Here is a 24,357-nt window from a genome sequence, read left to right on the forward strand (position 1 = left end):
ATTATCACAGGATCAGATTGTATTACACGTTTAATTAAATCATTTCATTTGCTCGGCACTCTAGAACAAACAATCCTGATTCTCTGCAGTTCACAGGAGCCGTAAGAAATGATGATTGTAAAGCAGCTAATGAAGGTCTGCCACAGTTCTGAGATGATTGAACAGGGAAATTCTGCCCTGAAACCAACGCTGATCCGACCAAATGAGTCGGAAGCAGCTTTTTAAATTCAACGAGAAGGTTTGAGTTGAGTCTAAATGATTTGAAGTCAATCAATTACTGCAGCAGCAGCAGTGTTCTTTTATCGCTGCGAGGTGGAGGCCACGCCAACACACATGAGTTTTCTACTGGAACGTTGGTTCCAGTTTTGACCCTGTTCTCGCGACGCTGGTCTGGAGCCCTCGGGGTCGCGGTGCGAATGATCCTCGGCGTGCGGACGTGAGTGAACAGCCGGTTCCTGTGTTCTTCGCAGCGCCGCGAGGCCTCTGGATTCCCCACAGCGACGCTTTACGATTCCACGAGAGCTGCTCCCCTCCTCCTCCTCCTCCTCCTCCTCCTCTGAGGTCAGAACAAAAGAACTTCTGAGGCGAGAGATGAGAGAGGGAGGCAGCAGTGAAGGTCACGACATCGCTGCGTCTCCTCGGCACCTTGACGGGATGGATGGTGCATGTGATCAGAGCTTGGATCAGCACCAGTGTGTTGATGCTGATGGTTCTGACCCCCGTGCACTGTGCAGAGAGCAGGTCTGACAGGTGCTGCACAAGCTCTTAACAACACGGGTTTCATCAGGATACGTTTTATAAAGGGTCACAATAAGATATTGACTTGATTCCAAGTTCCATCTGAGGATGTGAGGAGCGCTGGGACATTAAGATGATTTCCTCCAATGACAATGGATCCAAATTTTTTCCACATTGGTCTCTGGATCGAAGCCCTCGATGACGTGAGCACCCGGATTCTGTCCACTGGTGCCGCTCGTGTTCCCGGCCGCGCTCCGCGCGCATGAAACGCTCGCCGGCGTTTGCTTCCGATTTGTTCCTGAGCGCCTCCGTCTCATCCCCAGCTTCTGGCCTCTTCCTGCTCCGCTTTGACGGCGGGTCGATGTGGTTTTCGGCGAGGCTGCGCGGACGCTGAATGCGTGCAGGGGATCGACGCGCTCAGACGGAGGAGGGGAGGGCGAGGTGGACGGAGAGGAGCACAGCAGGTGGAGGGAGGGAGGGAGGGAGGGAGGGATCAAAGCCTTCTCCCTTGTCAGCTTTCCCTGTGTTGGTCCTCCTCACCGCCAGAGAGATGGAAAGATGAAGCGAGGCAGAAACAGCGAGACGCTAACGCTGCTAAACCCCCCACCCCCCCCCCCCTCCATGATTCTCACTCCAGTTTTCCTTCAGTGATGCTGAAGGATGATTGAGAGCTCTTCCACCGATAGCATTTTAAACAGATGCATCAATAAATAAACTCTCTGGAGGGGGGGGCTCCTCTTTGAACTCCTTTGTCTTTCTCCTTCTCCTTCTTCTCCTTCTTCTTGGCTGTGTTGTGTGCCGTCCCTCCTCCCTCATTCCTTCGTCTCATTTTCCCTTTTCTTGTCTTTCTTTCTCTCCTGTAGTTGTTATTATTGCCCCCCTCCTCTGCTGGCGCACTCCATGTCTTTGGCAGGCGGCTGAGAATTCCCCCGGGCGTCTTCTGCGGGTGTGCACGTGAGAGCGTGCACCGCGGCGTTTCGAAATCGCCAACTTTCTTTTGAGGCTGCCACCGATTTTACGATTCGCCGTCGTTGTCGATCAATACGTGAATTTGCTTCCACTGTTTTGCTCGCTGCTCTCAGCAGCAACGACCTGCAGAAGAAGCGATCGACTACGCGCGCGTTACCTGCTCAGCCCCAAACTCTCTAAGCGAACGACCTGCTGGGGAACATCAATTGTTTCAGCTGCAAAATGATCCAATTTGGGGGAAAACGCTCATCTCATGTTCCCACGGTCCAACCTGACGTCTTCAGACTCATTCCGGCACTTCAAGAACTTACAAAAAAGAATTTGATCTCCTTCAACGGGGACAAACTTAGAGATTGGTCCCTCGTTTATATCGCTAACCTTAGCGCCTCTTTGTTTGCACTCAAGTTAGTGCATCATTGTTTACGCATTTATGTTTTATGTGCATTCATGCTAATTCGCCCTGACGACACTTTAGCTCGAGCTATTTTCCTGCGAGTGCGTGTGTGTGTGTGTGTGTGTGTGTGTGTGTGTGTGTGTGTGTGTGTGTGTGTGTGTGGGAGAATTCATTAGCATTCCTGAAAATGTACATCCGTCCACTGCTTCTAATGTGCAGGTATCTCCAAACTGCCTGTGTGTCCCCGTCTCCGTGCACACGTCTCATAATTAGCGTTATCTATGCACAGTTGGCTCTGCCTCAGACACACACACACACACACACACACACACTCTAACGACGCTGCAGAATAAACTGAGAGCCTATGTAAGGAGTAGGCGACCTGCTCCTGCGGCGGCTGGCTATCTTTGGAGTGTTCGCTGCACAGCAGCTGCCTGCTCGCCGCTCGCCGTAATGACATTCGTGCAAAGTGCATCTTCAGTAGGATTGTGCTCAATTTCTTCGTCTGAACCTTTTTTCCCTTCCTGATTTTCGGGGCCAGCGGCAGAACCCGCTTGGTCGGCACGTGGAGGCTGAGATGTCGTATGAAAGCAGAACGCGGGACGTGTGATGGGAAATGACCTTTCACCTGTGCTGCTCGTTGCGCCGCCTCTCATTTGTTGGGTTTGTTGCCGTAGAAACGGGCTCCACGCTGGTGTTACGGCCGTCGATTGTTTTCTCATTTCCAGTAGCAGCAGGTAGTTATTAAAGTGTGAAAGTGTCTTTTATAATTGACACATCACACTGTTATTATTCTGTTCTATTTAGTGAAAACAGATGACAAAACAAACAAAAGACCAACGTTGGCTCTAATGTGGGGGGGGTGGTTGTTAGACGCGTTAAAAAATTAAATTGCGTGGCAGTCATGATGTCTCATGAGCAAACCATCGTATCATATTTAGTATTTCTTTACTTTTGGCATTTCTTTACATCAGTGTTGTTGAACGTAGACGGCGGCCAGATGTTTCCCCTCCGGACATGTGGAGACCAAAACAAAGTAAAAAGGGTGAAGAGTGAATTTAACTTTTCTAGGTGCACGGCAACGATACTCTAAATAAATGCTGCGTTCTATTTACCTGCAAGATCTGTAATCGGCCGAAAGATAAATAATCACCAGCCTGTTCTGATGGTGTGAAATCCGTCACACAAAACAGATGAAATCAAATTCTACCGGAGAGAAGAATCAAACTGTCTTGAATACATTAAAATAGGTCTCCCTCCCTTATATAAATATACTTTTCTAATCTTTTTTTCAAATGTCAATTAAAAAAAACTAGAAAAAAGCTTTTGTACTCTGGTTAATTAAACTTAAATGTGATTGAGTTGAGCAAGAAGCTCCACTGCAGCATCTCACCGTTCAGCGACTCGCCTGCTGAAAAGTCCCACGTGGCCTCGTGGATTCGCTGCTGCTGCTGCAGCCGGGTGTCGCTGTGTGAACAGAGGTTAGCGGCTGAGGGAGGGGATCTATAAAGTTTGTTTACTGCAGCATTCAGATGCTCCTCCATCTGCTCTTTATCCACTAAATCATCGACCCCCCCCTCGTCCCCCCGGCCCGTTGCAACGAATGAATCGGTGACGTTACGAGTGCTCCACAAGAGTTACTGTTAATAGATCGCCATTTTTGTCAAAGCCAGACTCAGGGCCAAGATGGCGGCGTCCGGGGGGGGAGGGGGCGTGGTTACACACACACACACACACACACACACACATGCCGAGGCTGCACATTCTGGCTCTCGCGCAGTGAGATGTGTAATCGTGACAAATCGGGCACTCGGCACAACGAGTCGCTGATTGTGTTTCATTTGTTTGTGTGTGTGTGTGTGTGTGTGTGTTAATGAGGCTTTGCGCTGGGACTCAGTTCACAGTTACCGTGTATCACATAGTTTCCCTTCATGGTTTCCGCTTGTAGTTTCTCATGTATGAATCTGCACAATAAGTTCTAATTCAGTTTGGTTGTATTTGACACTTTGCTGTTTTATTTACTTGCTAATTAACCTTCTAACAATATTTTCATATTAATTAAAGCAGAATCCAAGTATGTTCTGCAGCGTCTTCTATCAGATGACATTACGGTGGCTGCAGTATGAATTATTTACATCTTCATCTGCCTTTGTGATTAATTGATTCATCCTTTGGCTCATAAAATGTCAGGGATAATGATTGCTGTCCCAATTACAGGGAAGCAACGTCTGAAAAATCGCTCCACTATTCTTGTGAAACATGAAATTAAGTCAAATAAGTGTTATACTCCTATTTGAGAATCCGTAATGGCCAAATATGATGAATGTCTTCCATGAATAAAAATGTTACTTTGAATGTTGTAGGAGAGTCGCAAGGCCTGTTGAGGCTGAGCTTTACTGCACATACACAGTTTGCCTAGCTTAGCATAAACGACACGCACGCATCGATCCCACTTATCTAACGACACGCACGCATCGATCACGCTTATCTAACGACACGCACGTATCGATCACGCTTATCTAACGACACGCACGCATCGATCCCGCTCATCTAACGACACGCACGCATCGATCACGCTTATCTAACGACGCGCACGTATCGATCACGCTTATCTAACGACACGCACGTATCGATCACGCTTATCCAACGACACGCACGTATCGATCCCACTTATCTAACGACACGCACGCATCGATCACGCTTATCTAACGACACGCACGCATCGATCCCGCTCATCTAACGACACGCACGCATCGATCCCGCTCATCTAACGACGCGCACGTATCGATCCCGCTCATCTAACGACACGCACGTATCGATCCCGCTTATCCAACGACACGCACGTATCGATCCCACTTATCTAACGACACGCACGCATCGATCACGCTTATCTAACGACACGCACGTATCGATCACGCTTATCTAACGACACGCACGCATCGATCCCGCTCATCTAACGACACGCACGTATCGATCCCGCTCATCTAACGACACGCACGTATCGATCCCGCTTATCTAACGACACGCACGCATCGATCCCGCTCATCTAACGACACGCACGCATCGATCCCGCTCATCTAACGACGCGCACGTATCGATCCCGCTCATCTAACGACACGCACGTATCGATCCCGCTTATCCAACGACACGCACGTATCGATCCCACTTATCTAACGACACGCACGCATCGATCACGCTTATCTAACGACACGCACGTATCGATCACGCTTATCTAACGACACGCACGCATCGATCCCGCTCATCCAACGACACGCACGTATCGATCCCGCTTATCTAACGACACGCACGCATCGATCCCGCTTATCTAACGACACGCACGTATCGATCCCGCTCATCTAACGACACGCACGTATCGATCGCGCTTATCTATCGACACGCACGCATCGATCCCGCTCATCCAACGACACGCACGTATCGATCCCGCTTATCTAACGACACGCACGCATCGATCCCGCTTATCTAACGACACGCACGTATCGATCCCGCTCATCTAACGACACGCACGTATCGATCGCGCTTATCTATCGACACGCACGCATCGATCCCGCTCATCTAACGACACGCACGCATCGATCCCGCTCATCTAACGACACGCACGCATCGATCCCGCTCATCTAACGACACGCACGCATCGATCCCGCTCATCTAACGACGCGCACGTATCGATCCCGCTCATCTAACGACACGCACGTATCGATCCCGCTTATCCAACGACACGCACGTATCGATCCCACTTATCTAACGACACGCACGCATCGATCCCGCTCATCCAACGACACGCACGTATCGATCCCGCTTATCTAACGACACGCACGCATCGATCCCGCTTATCTAACGACACGCACGCATCGATCCCGCTCATCTAACGACACGCACGTATCGATCCCGCTCATCTAACGACACGCACGTATCGATCCCGCTCATCTAACGACACGCACGCATCGATCCCGCTTATCTAACGACACGCACGCATCGATCCCGCTTATCTAACGACACGCACGCATCGATCCCGCTCATCTAACGACACGCACGCATCGATCCCGCTCATCTAACGACACGCACGTATCGATCCCGCTCATCTAACAACACGCACGTATCGATCCCGCTTATCTAACGACGCGCACGTATCGATCCCATTTGTCAGTCAGCGGGAATGTGAATAATGTGAATATTGCCTCCATGTTAACTCGTTCCTTTTAAAAAGTCGAGGCTGAGGGAACAGAGAGGATGCTGGGAGATTGGGCTCCAGGCCGCCGCCAGCAGACGCTCGCATGAGTTTAACGAGCTGGCTCGCTGCACAAAGGGAGGCGGCACCTTAAATTTAGACGTTTTCTTTGGCTCTTCAGGCGTCGCCGCAGACAACGAGACTTTCCCCTTGAGCTGTTTCTGTAACGCTCGCTAAGGATTTCATCACCATTTCATTAAGGGAACTAAGTCAATGGACACAATTGAGGGGAACTACGAGCTGTTCTGCTGGTTATCACCCCCGTTGAAAACCCTCTCCCCCCTTCTCAGAAATACAGAATAATGTGTGATCACCACAGAGCGCTTTCACATGCAATTGCACCGCCGCCCTTTACTTGCACCCGTTCTCTGCTAATGAGACGCAGGTCAGCGGAGGCTGTCGAGCTCCTTCTGATGCGTCTCCACACGTCCTCTCAACACATTCGTGTCCCATTTTTCTTCGGCGGCGGCAGGTGCTTTTTATTTCGGGGGGCGTGCCTCCTCATCTCGAGGACCGGCGCCTTGTGTCTATTTATAGCGCGGCGCCGGCGTTGACAGTCGACGGCGTGTGGGGGGGGGGGGTGGGGCCTTGTTTCCTCCACTCTGCTCCTCACATCGCCACCGTCGACATCCTCCTCGCCTCCCCCCCTCCACTCGTCCCTCCCCCTTAATCACCTCCCTCCTCTTCCTCCGGCCAAGGTCCATGACATAAATCAGAGCAGAAGGAGACTCCTCCTCCTTGCAGTGGCGGAAAAACAGTTCAATGTGCACTTTAAAGGGTGTTTGTCTGAACTTCCATGATGTGGTTATTCATTCGGCACTGCAACATTTAACAGGGACATTTAGAAACGGCACCGCAAGCTTCTAAAAACCACGCAGGCCGCACGTTGTGCTTCTCCTGACTTACTCATGTGTTGTAGATTAGTCATAAGCTGATGGTTAGGCAGCCATGTTCTCCACATTCACTAAAGATGAAGCCTTCAAAGCAGCGTTCTGGGCAGTGAGTCCACGCTGGTTACGCGTGTTCCTTCTGACTGGATGAAATCTGTCTGGTCAGAGTTTGTTCGTCGTCGATTTCAAGCCGTGGATGAAGTGTTAATAAATTCCGTGATCTGTTTGTGTTTAACTGTCGATGACCTTCACACTCCTCCTCCTCCCTAGCAACTGCTGAGGGAGATGCAACAGATGGCCAGCCGGCCTTTCGCCACCATCAACGTCGCCTTGGAGACGGACGACGAGCCGCCCGACCTGATAGGAGGAAACGTCAAGGTGAGCACCTCCCTCTTTTTGTTACTCTCAAACGGCAAATATCTGTTTCCTTCTGTTGTTCGTCTGGTCCGACGGGAAGCTCCACCCACCGCCAAGGAGCATCTCTTCGTCGCTTGAAGGTCAGACATCCAGGTGTTTCGGAGGAGACTTCTGGTCCAATGTTTCTGGGACATTGACAGCTGCAGTTATTTCTCCTCGTGTCCGGACGTGGTGTCGCGCAGGTGTAGTCCACCCGATGAGGGGCAGCGCGTCTCAGCGGCGAGCGAGTGAAGGCCCTCAGCGATTCGCCGCATTATTACAAGTTTTAGTCTGTAACGCTGTGAAGGACTCCGGTTAACCCTGAAGTTAAACACATGCAGATGAGCGTGAAGTCTGTAGATTAAGACGCTATACTTAGAAATGGGAGCAGAGTTTCGTGCCAACATTGCGATCATCTTGGTTCTGGAAGTTTTCATTCGACGCCCACTCGCGGGAAATGTTTGCCGGCATGAAAAGGAAAACAGTTCGGGGACGCTCTAAAAGTCGCGATTCATCTCACAAAACGGCGCTGTTTTGGTGCGTCGGGCCATCTGTGTTTGTGCAGCGCTGCCGGAGGAACGGAAGGTGTGGATGTGACCCTCTAAAGTCGGGACTGTTCATCTGCATCTACTGAAAAGTAACCGTGACTCTTCGTTTAATCGACGTTAAACAACATCCACCCTCTGAGGGGGGAAACGGTGAGGAGGAGAACTCCTGCTGTCTGCCAACAGGGGGGGGAGGAGGTCAACGCAGTCAGAAGAGTGCAGGGAGACGAGAAGCGTCTGCAAGGTCCTCTAATCACCTGCGATGATCTGGATAAGAAGCGAGTCCTTTGTCCCGGCACTTAACGGAGATTAAGTGTAAATCCGTCGCAGTGATTCTCCTCCACAGGTGCAAAGCTGCTTCCATGAAACGCCAGCTGCTCGTTGTTACCGTGTGTGTTTGTGTGTTTGTTTGTTTGTCAAGGGTGTGAGTGCAGCCAGCAGAGCTCCTCTCTGCTGCATCGGAGTGTGGAGGCAGAAACCTGAGCATAAGACCAGAGTGTGTGTCTGTGTGTGTGTGTGTGTCATTTGGGAAATAAAGCCTTTAATCCGGTGCACTTTGTTGCCTGTATTTATCAGGTATACTGAGGGCTTCTGTTGAGTCCCCCCTCTTTTTAAATTAATCTCCCCCGATGTAGCGTTGCACTTCAAAGAGGTTCTCCTCGCCGCTCTCATCCTCACCGACACTTGAACGCCACCCGGCTGATCAGATAGTGATCAGATGGCTTTTTCTTCAGGCGATTTATCGCTCCTCACTTTTCCTTTCGCTCTTCTGCCCCCTCTTCATCTCTTCTTCTGCCCCCTCTTTATCTCTGCTTCTGCCCCCTCTTCATCTCTTCTTCTGCCGCCTCTTCATCTCTTCTTCTGCCCCCTCTTCATCTCTTCTTCTGCCCCCTCTTCATCTCTTCTTCTGCCCCCTCTTCATCTCTTCTTCTGCCCCCTCTTTATCTCTGCTTCTGCCCCCTCTTCATCTCTTCTTCTGCCGCCTCTTCATCTCTTCTTCTGCCCCCTCTTCATCTCTTCTTCTGCCCCCTCTTCATCTCTTCTTCTGCCCCCTCTTCATCTCTTCTTCTGCCCCCTCTTCATCTCTTCCTCTGCCCCCTCTTCCTCCTCTTATCGTTTTTTTCCATCTGATCTTCTGTTCAACCCTTAAATGATTCTTCATCTCTTTCTCTCAACTGTTGTTTTATTCATTTCGTTCAATATTTTCTTCGGATTAACTGTTCTTTCCTTCTGTAAGTTTCACTTTTTCTTTCTTTGGTCCTTTTCCTTCTCTTTGCATCTCGTCTGCTGTCCGACGTCCACTCTCCTTATTTACGAGTCACTGATCCTATCGGCCGTCCGGCCTTTTCTGCCTTATCTGCCGCTCGTGTGTGTGTTCATGTGTACTTCTGCGTGTGTTTGTGTTGAGAAGAAGATTCCGCCCTCCTCCTCCTCCTCCTCCTCCTCCTCTTTACCTTTTCTGCCCCCCACCTCCACTCTTCTTCTCTGTCATTCCTCCCTCCTCTTCATCGGCGCTGGGAGCATCCCAGAAGCAAAGATCCAATTTAGATCTTCCTCCTCAGCTTTCTGCGCCTTCCTTCCCCGGCTCCGTGCGGGGGGGCGGGGGGGCGTCCTATCTCCTCCGGGCCTCAGATTGAGCGACTGGGAGCCGGTTCCTCCCCTTGTTTCCCTGCTGTTTTATCAGGATGCCGCAGTTGTGTATTAAGACACGCCGCCCGAAATGTGTGTGTGGAGAGGGGGGGGGGGGCGCGCCACACAGCGAGCTGGAGATCATTAAAGTTGTTTATAGCCTCGGCGGGAATTCCAAACTTGCTCCGGCGAGGAGATATTCCCTCGGCTGGTGCCAAATGGGTTCCGCGTCCCCGGCGTCACGTCCAGATGATTCTTCCTGCTCTGCTTTTATTTACAGATATCAGGCGGGACAAATAATGGGATATTTGATGCAAAAATATGGCGGCGGCGAGTAAACTGTTTGCTTTATCGCAACACAAGCGGCCGCGCGGTTTTCTTCTATTGAGCTTAAATGAAAAGCTTAAAAAAGCAAAAGCGTAAAAAGGTCAAAGGTGAAACTTGTGGTGATTTTTATTCCAGCGCGTCGGCAACCTTCCGAGTCCGTGAGATGAAGTTCTGCCGCGGCGTCGCCATCGCAACTCTTTCCCTTTGCAGACTCGGTGGGGGGGGGGGGGACCGCGAGGAGGGGGGGGGGGGGGGGGTGGGGGGCGGTGAGTCACAGCAGCGAGGGGGGGGGGCGGGCGCTGCTGCTGAAGTAGAGGAGAATGCAGCGGATGAAAGCGGAGCAGCATGCAGCCCACATCAGCCTCTCTGTGGGGGGGCTGTGGGGGGGTCGTAGTGATGCTGTGTGCTGAGCTAATTACTGGAGGTAATTTAACAAAACCTTTAGCCGCTCTGCCTGGCCGGTCTAGATAAGTCTCCGGAGTGGCGCTGGCGGGGGGGGGGGGGGGGGGGGGGCAGCGCTTTAAAACAAAGGCATCTGCTGGGGAACGTTATTAACACACAGCCTGTGAAGAAGACCACCACCTCGTCTGAGGCAGGAGGACGAATGTAAATCCACACGCTCAAAGACTTTAAATGTATAATTGAATTTTTCAAGGTATTTTTGTTTTTGTGTTTTTTTTACCACACATTTCCCCTCTAAAATGTAAAGTGTGTGTGTGTGTTGGAGGAGATAAATTGTGTTTTTTGAAGGGCACGCTTTCATTTTTTGGTCAAAATGGGAAGCGAAGGCACCCGCCTCGTCAGAGGAAATTGAGTTTGTGCTTTGTGTACAACAGTCGCGGCGAGGAACACCGGATGGGACGCCGCAGGAGACGAGACGAGAATTCCCAAATAATCCCACAGTCACGCGCCGCATCAGTCCGTCTCTTCCCATTCCAGATGTTGCTCCCCGCGGACGAGTCATCCGACCCGTGAAGTCGAAAGCTGCCAGCTCTCTTCTGTTTGTCTGTTATTTTCGTAAACACACAGATGTGTTCAGGTTTCCTGCGACCGTAAACGGACTGGAGCAGGAATCCGTTCTGCCCCGAGGCAGAAAGCGGCCGGATCGCTCCTGGCGAGGCCGAAAATAATTGTTTCATCTTTCTTTGTGCCAAGAGATTGAAATTAGCCAAGTGGGATAGTGCACCCGCTGATGCTGTGCTTCACATTCCTCAGCGGCCCATCGGAGACGCACATAATGAACCTCCGGCGCCGTGACTTCGGGAGGGAAAAGAAATGATCCTTTTACAGAGTGTCTTTTCTGGTTATTGCGTCATCGCTCATTTATCAGACCAAGCTGGAAGGGATATTAACGTTTAAAGACTATCGTGGCTTTACTGCCAAATCATGTTTGAATATAAAACAAAATGAGTGTGTGTGTGTGTGTGTGTGTGTGTGTGTGTGTGTGTGTGTGTGTGTGTGTCTCGGAGACAAATAGCTGGTTATCTAAGTGAACTTGATGGACGGCCTTTGGGTCCATGTGCTGTTTTCACTCGGCAGAAGCCTCCCGTTCAGCGGTTTGATGGCGGCTCGTCGGTCAGCTGAATTTGCTGAACTGAATTCTTTGAATTTGGGTGAGTGACAAAGTGTAGGACTCTTGTAGCTGCAGCTGTCAATCACAGTAAGCCCGCCCTAAAGCATACTGCTCTAAATGGACCAGGATTTACGAAAAGAGCGTCATGCCGTCTTTGAAAAGTAGAGATTGAGTCCAAACAACTCAAATAAATTCATTCTATTGAAGTAGTCATTTTCTCGAAGGCGTCATTAGAATATTACTTCCTTTGGCAACCAGAGGACTCGATTGGATTCATTATTTTATTCTTTTAATTCGCTCAGCAGATGAAGACTGCGTAACGTCTGCTCCTACCGGCTGTCCGTCTTCTCTGCAACGCTCTTGTTTGGTGCTGATCAATATTATATTTTGGGTACAGGAATAAATGTCTGCACAAAGACGTGCTGATTAAAGTAACGCCTCCAAACAGCACATGAAAGACCGCAGGAAGGGAAATATTTCACAATCAGGAAACATCAGACAGAAGGAGCCCCGTCTCCCTTCGATGCCTCGGTCCTCCTGTCGTCTTCTCGGGCCCTTTGGGACCGACTGGTCTTCACTTTTCGCCTCTCAGAATAAACCCGACAAACTCGGGAGACGGATAATCGAGGAGACGGAGAGAACGCAAAGTGAAGCGCCGACCCTTTTCTTTAATCACAGTCATTTGTCAAAAAAGCCAGCGTGTCAGATCAGATGCACCATCTATATGTGTGTGTGTGTGTATATATATAATTATTTATATATATATACATATATATATATGGTGCCTTCTGCTGCTCATTGATGCTGCTGGTGTGTACTGTTCCTGTGTGTGTGTGTGTGTGTGTGTTATTGAAATTAAGAGAATTGCTCAGAGAGCAAAGCAAACCCACCAGTGTCCACTGACACACACTGACACACACACACATTCATACAGGCATGAGGACTGCAGCCCCCCCCCCCCCCTCCCTCTCAGGCACACATCGCTAATTAATCTGTTCATTTAATTGGATTATTGTTTTTTGCATCGTTTTATCATTTTTGAGAGAATGCTGTTCCTGATGGAACGTCTGTCTCCTTCAGCAGATCCGGTCTGATTAACGCTTTCACTCACTCACTCACTCACTCACTCACTCACTCACTCACTCACTTATCACACGGAAAACAGTTCTTCACACTTGTTAGTCCGACGACGTTCAAGCAGACTCTGAAATCTTTTCTTAATTCTGCTCATTCTTCATGCAAAGCGCGATGCTCGCTATTCATTCTGCTAGCGGTTAAAAAAACAATGGAACTGATGATCTTTGAGGTTCTCTGGGTTTGTTTCTTCTTTCTTTCCTTCAACCATGATTCCAGCCTCAGGAAGCGTTTATCATCAAGTTTGAACCACAGTTCTGTCAGATCCTACATGAACACACATGTGCACAAACAGCCCCCCCACATGGTACCACATCATCATGTTAGCTGAACACACACACACACACACACAGAGGGGCATCCGGGTCCTCGTGTCGCCTCCCCAGCTACCTGTGTGACCGCCTGTGTGTGAAAGGTAAACCTCCGAGAGTCGCAGCACAGAATAATTGTGTAAAGTGGGTCAGAGCCTGAATATCATTACTGCCCCGCTCACCGTGTGTGTGTGTGTGTGTGTGTGTGTGTGTGTGTGTGTGTGTGTGAGACCAGCTGTGATCAACCTGTGTGTGTGTGTGTGTGTGTGTGTGTGTGTGTATTCAGTTGCATGCGAGTGTTGCAGTGTGAGGAATTTGTGTGTCACTCCCGTTAAGCTCCCCTCGTCGGTGTGTGTGTGTGTGTGTGTGTGTGTGTGTGTGTGTGTGTGTGTGTGTGTGTGTGTGTGTGTGTGGCCCAGTTTGCTCTCCGGCACGAGAAATGGAGAGAGAGAGAGAGAAGGAAAGCTGGGGGGGGTTGGACGGGTTCGGGGGGGTTAGGAGACCATCTGTATGCAGCTGAGGTGGTGTGTGCGTCCTCCGTCTCCTCCGCCGAGGTAAACCATGAATATCACGGCGGAAGCGGCCGGTTGTTTACCGGGGGGGGAGGGGGGATGCTGATAAACAGGAGGCGGCGGATCAGGCGTGTGAGGCGGCCCGCGGCGACAGCACTGCACCGCCGACACAAATCTCCGCTCCTGGGGCTTTGTCATGAATCTGTGAGGGGGGGCAGATCTGCCTGTGTGTGTGGGGGGGGGGGGGGGGGGGCAAAGCGGCTGTGGGCTTCCCAGCGTTTGATGTGTAACGTTTCCTTCTCTTCTCCTGCAGTCCGTCCCCAAACCCATCGCCCTGGAGCCCTGCTTCGGCAACCGGGCCGCCGTGCTCTCCATCTTCGTGCGGTTACCCAGGGGCGCCGGCGGCATCCCCCCCCCAGGACAGTCGGGTAAGACCAAGCCGCCGAAACCCGCGGCCGCGTTGTCTCCCTCGGGTTGCCCCCTCGCCTGGCGTCGCCCTTCCTTCAGGTCGCCTCCACGCCGCCTCGATGAGGGCGCAGAGGGCTTCAGTCCACACGGGGGGTTTCAGATGAAACACCCGAACCGCAGCAAGGAGGAACCTTCTAACGGTTCCTCGATGGTGGATGGTGGAGAACTACACCGATGTAGCTCAGTCAATTCGATTAACGGCTTCTATGAAACTTTCACCGCGATAAAACGACATCAGCCAACGATCTGCTAGAAAAGCTTCTGTCGTTTCTCCCGTTCGCACACTGAGCAAATTCCTGCAGAACGTTCGTCTAGTCTGAGATGGTTTCTGCAGGAGTCTGTGGATAATGAAGCTGCCACCTGCAGTGTGGAGGCTGAAGGGGGAGTGGGGGGGGGGGGGCTCCCGCGGCCCCCTGATTAATTCAGCTGTGCATACAGCGCGTGATCTTACATATGATGTCTAAGAATCAATATTTACACTTTCATCCGTCCGACGAAACGCGAAGATTCTTCATCAGACCAAACAGGAGAATGCCCCCCCCCCCCCCCCCCACATGTGTTTCCCCCCCCTATTAATTACCACACACACCTTTAGTCATAACAAACCCAGCGTTGCTTCCCCCTCGGGCGCCGTCTGTGGAGACCATGTTAGCCGTGTTCCTACCGTCTCCTCATGCCTGCGAGAGCCCCCCCCCCCCCCCCCCCCCGCCCTCTCACCCCTCCCCCCTCTCTCACCCCCCACACGCGTGTTCGACGGAGCGTCCGTCATTGGAGATAAATGGAGTTTATGGGAATTTCATGGCTCAGAAAATATGATTAATACTTAATGATGTTAATGAAGAGTGGTACAACTAAGTGTGTGTGTGTGTGTGTGTGTGTGTGTGTTTCTCCAATTGTCTTAAATGGGGTTTGTATACGTAGTGTTTACTAAATTAAGTAGATACAAAGTCATTAAAAATGGTTTGTTTGTGCTGTTGACGGATAGTATTTACCCACAATGCCTTGCAATAAGGTGGTGCTTATACTGTAGGTTTATTTACTGTAGGTTTATTTACTGTAGGTTTATTTACTGTAGGTTTATTTACTGTAGGTTTATTCCTATTTGATCCTCAACCACGAACACGGAGAACGTTGTGTATGAATCCTTGTCGTGTTTACGAAGGGAAGAGAATTCGGCTCCTTCAGAGACGCTTTAAATGAATTTCAGGATCTTCACGCGGCTCCATAAAGCTTCTGGGAAGCCCGAACATGTTCAGCACCGAGGTGTCGCCTCCAGACGTCGTCTTGGTCGTTGCGGCGAAGCCGTTGAGTCCCGCTCGCGGTTGCCGGCGGTAACGGGGTCTCTCTGTGTGCAGGTCTGGCGGTGGCCAGCGCGCTGGTGGACGTGTCCCAGCAGATGTGCGTCGGCTTCAAGGAGAAGTCCGGAGGCCTGAGGAACCGCAAGCACCAGCCCACCGCGCAGCCCTCCACCTGCATCTGACCCCCCCCCCTCTGCCACCGGCCCCCCCAAACACCCCTCCCTGCCCCGCCCCCTCCTCCACGGACTCTGGAGGTGCTTGCTGGGAAGGGGGGGGGTCGGGAGGGGGGGCTCAGCGGTGCTCCTTCCCCGTCCCCGCAAACTGATGGACTGAAACTGGACAAAAGGGACGGAGGGGGGGGGGCTTCCCCCATTTTACATTTGTCGCCCCCGCCCCGCTGGAGGGGGGGCGGCTCGCTGCTAGAAGAGACCCAACAAAGAAACTTTGCAACCCTCAATGTTATTGTTTTACCTAAGTTATTGTTGGGGGGGTGTTTTATTTTGAAGGACAGAAGAAACTGAAGCTGGTCCAGCAGCGCATGAGCGCACACACACACACACACACACACACACACACACACACTCTTCCATAGAGCGTCTTTCCAGGCCTTTGACCCGTCAGTTGTCCCCCGGCTGTTCACTGCTCAGCACTCGGGGGCCAAACTGCCACCGCAGCTCGGTACAGTTTGGCCCCCAGGAGCCGCCGTCTGGACCCGAGCCAGAAATCACTGCTCCAATTTCAGAGCGAGTAGTTCTTCTTATTGTCAACTGGGGGGTAAATGAAGGAAAGACACACAAATGGCATTAGGAGGCGAACGCATAAAGGGCAGAAGAAGTCGACCCTGCGGCCGCCGTCTCTTGAAGGCGTCGCGGTCGGCGGATCCGTCCTTTCTCGCCTTCTCTCCTCCGGCGCCGGCCGGAACGAGCCGTGACGGTCGCCGCGGCAGCGTTCAACACCTGCAGGCCTTCGTCCGGAGGCAGACATAGAAACACGTTTCCCTCCCAAAAGTCATTAACTTGGCGCCCTCGCAGCGCCGCGGCAGCAGAACGACTTAATAACCGACAGGCGCTCGCGTGTGTTCGGCCTGCTGCTCCGGCGGCGGCGCAGAGTTCCAGCACCGGGAAAAGGTCAGAGCGGAAAGTGCGAACCGAGTTGACATTCTATAATTACGCAGCGCGCGATGTGCTCGGCGCTCCGCTCGGCGACCCGGCGAGGGTTAAGGAGTCGCAGCACTTCACTTCTACGCTTCATTATCGCCTCCTTTTTATTTGCTCATTTCTCCACTCGAGCCTCTTTTAGCCGGCGGGTTTCGGGTTGGAAGCTCGAGATGCCGCTTCTGCAGAGACTCGACGGGGGGGGGGGCTTCACATCAGTCACCAAACGGGAGCAGCTCTGAGATCAGTCGTCTTCCTGTGGGGCCGATTCAAAGCGTCTGTGAACCTCACAAAGAAAAGAACAGTTTTTCTTTTGTAAATGAATGTAAAATGAGTCGTGCAGCCGAGCTGAATGTGTGAACTTTAGGTTTAAGCGCCCCCCCCCACTCCGTACTGCCCCGCCCACCCCCCCCAGGGCGATGGGGCGCTTCAGCGACTGAGAGGTCACAGGGTCGCATCATGGCAGACCTGGCTCGTCTTGTCCGGGATGCACTGAGGCAGATGTGAGCGGGGGGGGGGTTCGGGGGGGCAGATGAAACCAACTGTGCTCCCTGTAAATACTACTTGAGCCAGATGTGATGTCACTTTCCTACACAAAGTCTCATCAGGGTAGGAATAGCTGTGTCTCTGTGTGTGTGGGGGTAGGAGGGGGGGGCAGTTTCCATGGTTACCCCCCCCCCCCACACACGGGCGCTTCCATGTGTTTCTGGCTGATTGGACGTGTTTTTTTTTACAGCTGTGGGCTTTATCGCCGCGCTCGGCCTCCCCTGTAATTGTTGTTGTGGAGAAAAACACCTGAGAGCCAAATGGCCTCGTTTAGCTCCATGATGATGGAGACAACGTCCATAACCCCCCCCGACCCCCCCACACACTGCCCCCCTCCCCGGCTCGTGTCGTCGTGGTGACCAGCTGGAAGTCCCGTTGTGTTCGGCTCGTGATATTGTCCCGGCTTTAGTTTGGCACACACCCGTCTGGCTGTCGGCTCCGTGCAGAGTGCCGATGTTCTATTGTCGTACCTGCGAATCGCGGCCACGCGGCGAAGTCACGGGGATTAGAATCGACCCGCTCGTCACAGCGTTGATCCGCAGCGATCGGAAGACGTCTCGTCCCGGCGACGCCGGTGGTTCGAAATTCCCTCATTTTATGTAAAAAAAAAAAAAAAGTACTTTTCTTTCCCCCTCACAGCGTTCGCCGGCGAGGCCCCGTAGAAGTGACCGATCCAAACTCCTAAGAGCACAATAAAAGGTCCAGAGAGGGCTGGACTCACCGAGGCGTGACCTTTGACCCTTCAGAGAGTGCGCCTCCCTCGGCCCGCTGACATTTTAACTTTACAGTGGCCTTATTTCATCTTATTAATCTCTGTGTTAAATAGGTACAAGTGTTCCGCAAATGCATGTGATTAATTACCCCAAATCACACCAGATTGGATCGTTTATTTCAGGATTAATATTAAAAATCTAAAAAAGCTCTAATCCGCAGGTTCAAGCATGAGAATAAGGTCATTGTACGTCGGGCATTACCCTCTTATTTCTTTCCCTCTCTTTGTATAGCGGCATTCTATATACCAAGGAAGTAGTTTGTTAATATGTATAATTTAGCAGTTGCTGTTTTCTTGTTTTTGTAAATAATGAGGAAGTACTGTGACATTTAATGATTGCTTTTGAAAAGAATCGTTTCTTGCGAACCGCTCCAGGCTTTTCTAAATGTGCACGCAGTACACGGCATATTTTATATGTGAGACCGCAGTGTAAAGATGAAGCGTTACGACCAGCTGATGGAAGTACTTGTACAACTTGAGGATAATAATATACTGAACCTGTAATTACTGATGTACATAAAAGAATACAGAACATTTCTGTCTATTATTAAACGTAGAAATCCACCCAGCTGTTTGTCTCGATGCCTCTGAGAGGAAATGAGCTTTATTTTGAAAGGACACCCTCGTCAGGACAAAGATTTAGAGCTTTAAAGTCAGTCGGCTCAGCAGGTGTCCCCCCCCCTACCCCCCCAACGTGTTGTGACACCAGTTATTATTTCCCTTCAAACGTTGGCTGCTACTTTAATGCGGCGGCTGACGCGTCGGAGGCCTCGGGCGGAGCAGCGAGTCGGTGAGCGCTCGTGTTGTTCATCACCAGTCATCCTGCATCTCTCCCCCTTTAATCCCCCCCCCCTGCTCCCTGTCCCTTTTTGTTTCTCTCCCACACTCCCTTCACTCCCGATCGTCTCCTTCTCCTCTTCGCTCTCACCCCCCCGTCCCTCCCCCCTCCTCTCTTAATCTGTCACTTCCTCCCGCTTTGTCTGGCACCTTTCCTCTCCTCCTCCCTTCTTGTCTCTTCCATCTCCCTGTTTTTAGATTTTGTTCACTCCCTCCTTTTGTCTTCCTCATCCTTCCTCACCCTCCCTCCCCCCCTACAACTTCCTCTTCCTTCTCCTTCCATTATTCTCACTTCTCACTCCATTTGTCTTTGCTTCCCTCTCAGCCGCTCCCCTTTTACCGACTGTGTCTCCTTGACTCCTTGACTCCTCTCCTCGCCTCCTCTCATAGAAGCGAGTGGAGTCAACGAAGCAGGCGTGTCATTTGAAAACGTCCTTTATCGCGACGATGTGACCGCCTTCTGTCGCATGAGCCGTGACCATGACAACGACACATTTACCTTTAGTTCTATAATGTGACGATAGTATGAAGAATGTGTATAATGGATGTATGTGCAAAGATATGTATGATTAATACAAGAGAATGTTCTTATTGACTAATCATTGAACAGCAGCTGTTTACTATATTATATATGTAGAATAGTGCCTTATTATATTATATTATATATCTATTGTAACCTGCTGAATCGTCAAGGAGACGCCACAAACACGGCGACTACGTCCATCGTCTCAAATGTCTACATGTCGAGACTACGACATGAAGGCCGTAGTGTGGCGTCACGGCGAGGAGAGAGGACGCGAGGCGAGGAGAGAGGACGCGAGGCGAGGAGAGAGGACGCGGGGCGAGGAGAGAGGACGCGACGTATGCAAGGTATCATCATTAGCATCTTTTTTTCCTCTCACCTTTGTCTCCTCTTTTCTTTTGGTTGCCATCCCCCGACATTCTTCTCTGCCTTCATCTGCCACCTTTCCCTGCCCCCCCCCCCCCCCCCCTCCTCCCCCTCCTCCCCCCTCGGTGTAAACAGATGATTAGGTGCTGCCCTTTGAATTCAAGTCTTTGACTGAATCCATCTCGATCGTTTTGACAGCCTGCGCAGCGCTCGGCTGATAATGATGCTTTTATTCTTCCTTGTTTTTCCCTTCCTTCACATTATGGTAATGCCCCCCCGCCCCCCCCCCCCCTCCACCCCCTCCAGTCTAATTCCAAGTAGGCTGAGATTGTTTGCAGACTTTACATCCGTCTATCCATTTTCAGCTCATCTCGTCTTTGTTGCTTTCACCAAACGCACGTAGTATATTTATGTCTCCTCCGCTTCAAAATGTGTATTTTTTTCTGTCGGGGGCGATGACGTCTGACTAAACTTCCCCGTAGTATTTTAAATACAATATATGCTGAACAAAGGTCACACGGCGAAATGTGCATTTGTGTTTCCTGGCGGCAGATGTTTGTTTTTCTCGTCTCAGTTTCAGACACGTTATCACAATAACTTCCTCAGAGGAGTGGTCCCGATCTGTCCCCCCTGTCCCCGTCCCCCAGATTGTGAGTCATGACGATGGGTTCCCCCTCGGCACGTGTTCTGCTCATTCATTAATCAGAGGTAAACGTGCAGATGTGAAGCCAGATGTTTTTCAGCGCACAAACTGAGTGAAACGGACACGACAGCATCGTTTTTCTCTTTGAGGAGCTGAGATCACGTTTAGTGTTGATTTAAAGTCTGTGCTTCAGGTCATAAACATTAATTCAGGGGCCGATGTTGGATTCCAGTCAGGTAACTTTTGTATTCGTGGTGCTCTGTGGTTTCCTTGACGATCATTCAAACATAAAATAAGAAATACTTATTTCTATTGTCAACGTTTCTGTTCTTGTTGAAGAAGAGGAAGAACATGAGCGGTCTGGACGTCAATGCACATCCGATCATTTCCAAATACTTTTCCCGTCTCCGCGGCACCTTATTGCCTCACATGTTGTGAGCTGCGATGAGCAATATGTCTCCAGCGAGGCGGAAGAAACACAACTTTCTACGTTGTCGTAATCAGCCCAGTGACTTTTCTCTCAATGTTTTTATTATAACGGGAGGAATGACTGTTACAGACATCACATGGTACACTGTGTCGCGTAAACACGGCAATAGAACACCTTCACAAGTCACGCAGTGCGTGTGATAAAAAATAGATTTCTTTGAACTTCAATGCTTGTGGGGGGGGGGGGCGGCGGCGCTCCTCGGGGGAGGAGAAGGTCACGTACTTCCTCTGAAATACAGAGCGGTGAGCCTGCAGTCTGGATGGCGGAGGTCAAGGGTCACATCTCGTCAGGGGACCAGAGGTGTGCGAGAGGTCTGAATTCAGCCTCATGCAGCGCGTCACGTGCGTCACGTGTGTCACGCGTGTCGTTTGGGATTCTGAGGGAGCGGACGAGCCGCTCGGCCAGTCGCCTCACGACAAACCGTCCAACGCACAGCGGCAGGAAACCACAAACAAAGGGTGTGGCCGCTCGCCCCGGTTAAAAAAAACATTCAACCGTTTAGAACTTTTGAGTTACGCTGTAGGATTGTCATCTTCTGGCCTGGATTTCCTTTTCAATTACACGATTTCTTTAATCGTCGAACGCCACTTGATGCGTTTTCCCTTCAGCGCGTCTTTTCCTAAACCGCAGTCTCTCACTTCCAACGCCCTCGTTGGTGACTTCATCAGCGAGGAAACACTGACGAGCTGATGAAGAGAAACGGAAACTAGCCGAGGGGCTAAATAAACGCTTGTGCTGCTTCATGTGTAGAATCTCAGCCATTGATTTAACTTACAGGCCATAAATACTTAATACGTAGACAATCTTTCCTGGTGGTTTATCTGAGTTGCCAGAATAACGCGACAGAGTTCATGAAATTGGTTAACGATACGTTTAATGAGGCGACTAGAAGTGAAAGCTGCTGAACGTCGACATGAGAGGGAACGCGATGCTCTTTATTCTTTATTGTACTTGAATGGCAGCAGATCTCAGAGGGGAAGTGAGACGTGTGGGGGGGGGGTCTCATTTCCAAACGACACGGACTTCAGTGAGGAAGAATAAAGTTTTTTTTTGTTTTTCCATCGAGTAAGAACTGTGAGGGCAAAATCCGAAAAGAGGCGCCGTCACACCGGGCGCCGTCTGAGGTCGTCTGCCCGTAACCCGGGGCAACACGTCTTTCTCTTCAGGCGACTCGCTCCCCTCAGGAGTTTAGTGTTTTTTGTTTTTTTTTCCCAAAGACGGAAGCGTTCGTTCGTGCTTCAGTCAGTCTTCCGCTCGGCGAGATTTGTCCCAGACGTGTCGACGGAGTCCTCACACAGTTAAAAAATATAAACGTATTGTCGTCTGTTGTCGCATCGAACGCCACAGGATCTTTTTTTACATTTCTGAAGAGGAGCAAACTCAAGTCTGTCAGGCTCGTAGCTTAATGCATAAACACTTCAAATGAATGATTTACGGTTGTCGAAGGCTAAGAAGTAATGTAGGTCCATGTTTGAAGAAATAAAAACAGCTTTTACCAAAGTTAAATGTCAATTAACAAAATTGTTTCTATATATATTTAATATATATATATTCTTTATTTGGAAATTCACTGTTCATCCTGCCACTTAAAACACAACAACAGGCAAACATTTCATTGTAATTTGTGAGATATTATATATATATATTATGTGCTTTCTGGGTAACAAAATCCTCTCCAATAAAAATGTGGTGATTAAAGAGCGAAGCGCCGCATGTGGACAAACACCTTAAACCTCATGTTACACTTCATCACTCCGTCTGAGACAAAAGTCTGAACATTTAATAGTTTTCTTTAACAACAAATGTTCCGGGACAACAAAAAAAAAGACGTTTTTTTTAATTTTCTTTTTTGTTACTTTGCTTTCCAGCATCGTCTCTTCACCTCCTGGACGTCATGAGCGGTTTGTACTCGGGGAGGCGGGTCGTGGGCAGGGGGGGGAGGGGGGTCGTGGGCAGGGGGGTCGTGGGCAGGGGGGGAGGGGGGTCGTGGGCAGGGGGGGAGGGGGGTCGTGGGCAGGGGGGGAGGGGGGTCGTGACGTGAAGCTGGAGATGAGGTCGTGCGCTTCTCCTGAAGGTCGACACGACACATCTGAGTCATGATTCAAGAAAAGAGATTAACTGGGATTTCCTTTTTTTAATGTTTGACAGAGGGGGGGGCGGGGGCGGGGGCGGGATCAACCCCCCCCCTCCCTCCCTCCCGCACCACCTTATTTGACATAGAAATGGCTCTTTCTCACACACCAACCAGCCCCCCCAGGTCTGGCGTTTGGTCCTTTGGAAGGCCCGGTGAGCGAGGCCTCTCATTGGCCGAGGAGCAGCAGCAGGAGGAGGAGCCAGCCGAGGCCGAGCGTCAGGGAGAGGCGGGGGGGCTCGGCCCCGCCGTCGGAGAGGCCCCCGGAGGGGAGGGTGGAGTCTCCCTCGTCGCCCCACAATCTATCGTTCTCGTTTACCTGAGAGAGAAACCAGCGTGTCGTCAGAACGCAGACGGCGGCTTCCAGCTGCTTATTTGTCCCATTCAGGGGCCACACAAAGGTGTGTGTGTGTGTGTTTTGTAACAGTGTTTTCATATTTTTGGGAGGCCCAACTTTCCCACGCCTGGAATAAATCATTATTTCCATATTTCTCATTATTGATATCTGAAAACCGTGTGTCCACATTAAGATGCTCGTTGTGCGGCTACATTAATGATGTTTACACAAAGACCGTTTCCCAGTTAATCCAACTTCACCGCTTCCTGACTTCATGCTTTTATTTTCAATAAGCGTCTTCTGAATCCTGCAGTGATCTGGGATCAATAAGGTTGATCAAAAGGACAATCGGCTAATAAGGTGTTGTTGTTTATCTAAAATCAATTAGACTCTCAAAATCCAAGTCGAGCTCTAATGAGGAGAAACATTGACATTTAGTTGTGGATCATTATTGTTTAGCGCTGACTGACAAGTGAAGAGTGACATCATTGAATTTTAAACAGTTGCATTCTGGGATTTCTATAACATCTGAGCGCCTCAGTGTATTTTGTGCACGAGGCAGCAAGCAGGAACGGCCTCCGTTCTCTTTGTCTCCGGACGCCGTCTGAATTATGCAGACGATGTAAATCCCTCCCGTCTCGCTGGTCCCTGCAGAATAAAACAAACGCCCCCGGGCTATCGCAAGCGCTGCGACCCAAATCCTGAGCGAGGCCGTCTCCGTTTTTGGAAATGGTCGTACGTCTCACTCTTCCGTGCCGTCTCACCTGAGTAGGTATCTGTGCCCTCAGAATGCTGTGCTCTGTTTCCACGGAGACGCCCGGGGCGGCGGCGGCGGCGGTGGTGGTCGCAAGGTGCGGGCTCTGGTTGGCGGTCGCCGGACTGGGCATCCCATCGCCCGGCTTCTCTTCCGAGCCGTTCCCGAAGGCCTGGATGGAGTTTCCTGGAACGAGAGGGCAGCGGAGGAGGCGTCACCCGAAGAAGCATTGGAGGAGGCGTCGCCCGAAGGAGCATCGGAGGAGGCGTCGCCCGAAGGAGCATCGGAGGAGGCGTCGCCCGAAGGAGCATCAAGTGTCCCTCGAGCTTTTAAAATGACACTCGGTCACAGGATCGTCACCAGGTCCGATGCTC

At 50.8% G+C, this 24,357-nt stretch overlaps 2 protein-coding genes across 4 annotated transcripts in view; one reads left to right on the forward strand and one right to left on the reverse strand.

Annotated features, from left to right (window-relative positions):
• Positions 1 to 18,466, forward strand: part of atrn (attractin) — a 57,710-nt gene extending 39,244 nt beyond the window's left edge. For both annotated transcript variants that reach the window (XM_078089319.1, XM_078089320.1), the window contains exons 27-29: positions 7,508 to 7,615; positions 13,978 to 14,092; positions 15,488 to 18,466. In XM_078089319.1, coding sequence (XP_077945445.1) covers positions 7,508 to 7,615; positions 13,978 to 14,092; positions 15,488 to 15,612 — 348 coding nt within the window. In that variant the 3' untranslated portion in view covers positions 15,613 to 18,466. The remainder of the gene's footprint in view (positions 1 to 7,507; positions 7,616 to 13,977; positions 14,093 to 15,487) is intronic.
• A 2,300-nt stretch (positions 18,467 to 20,766) lies between these two features.
• Positions 20,767 to 24,357, reverse strand: part of gfra4a (GDNF family receptor alpha 4a) — a 125,555-nt gene continuing 121,964 nt past the window's right edge. For both annotated transcript variants that reach the window (XM_078089327.1, XM_078089326.1), the window contains 2 exons: positions 23,994 to 24,169; positions 20,767 to 23,211 (listed from right to left, as the gene is read on the reverse strand). In XM_078089327.1, coding sequence (XP_077945453.1) covers positions 23,062 to 23,211; positions 23,994 to 24,169 — 326 coding nt within the window. In that variant the 3' untranslated portion in view covers positions 20,767 to 23,061. The remainder of the gene's footprint in view (positions 23,212 to 23,993; positions 24,170 to 24,357) is intronic.

This window comes from Gasterosteus aculeatus, chromosome 15 (genome assembly GCF_964276395.1).
Source record: "Gasterosteus aculeatus chromosome 15, fGasAcu3.hap1.1, whole genome shotgun sequence".
NCBI classification, from domain to species: Eukaryota; Metazoa; Chordata; class Actinopteri; order Perciformes; family Gasterosteidae; genus Gasterosteus; species Gasterosteus aculeatus.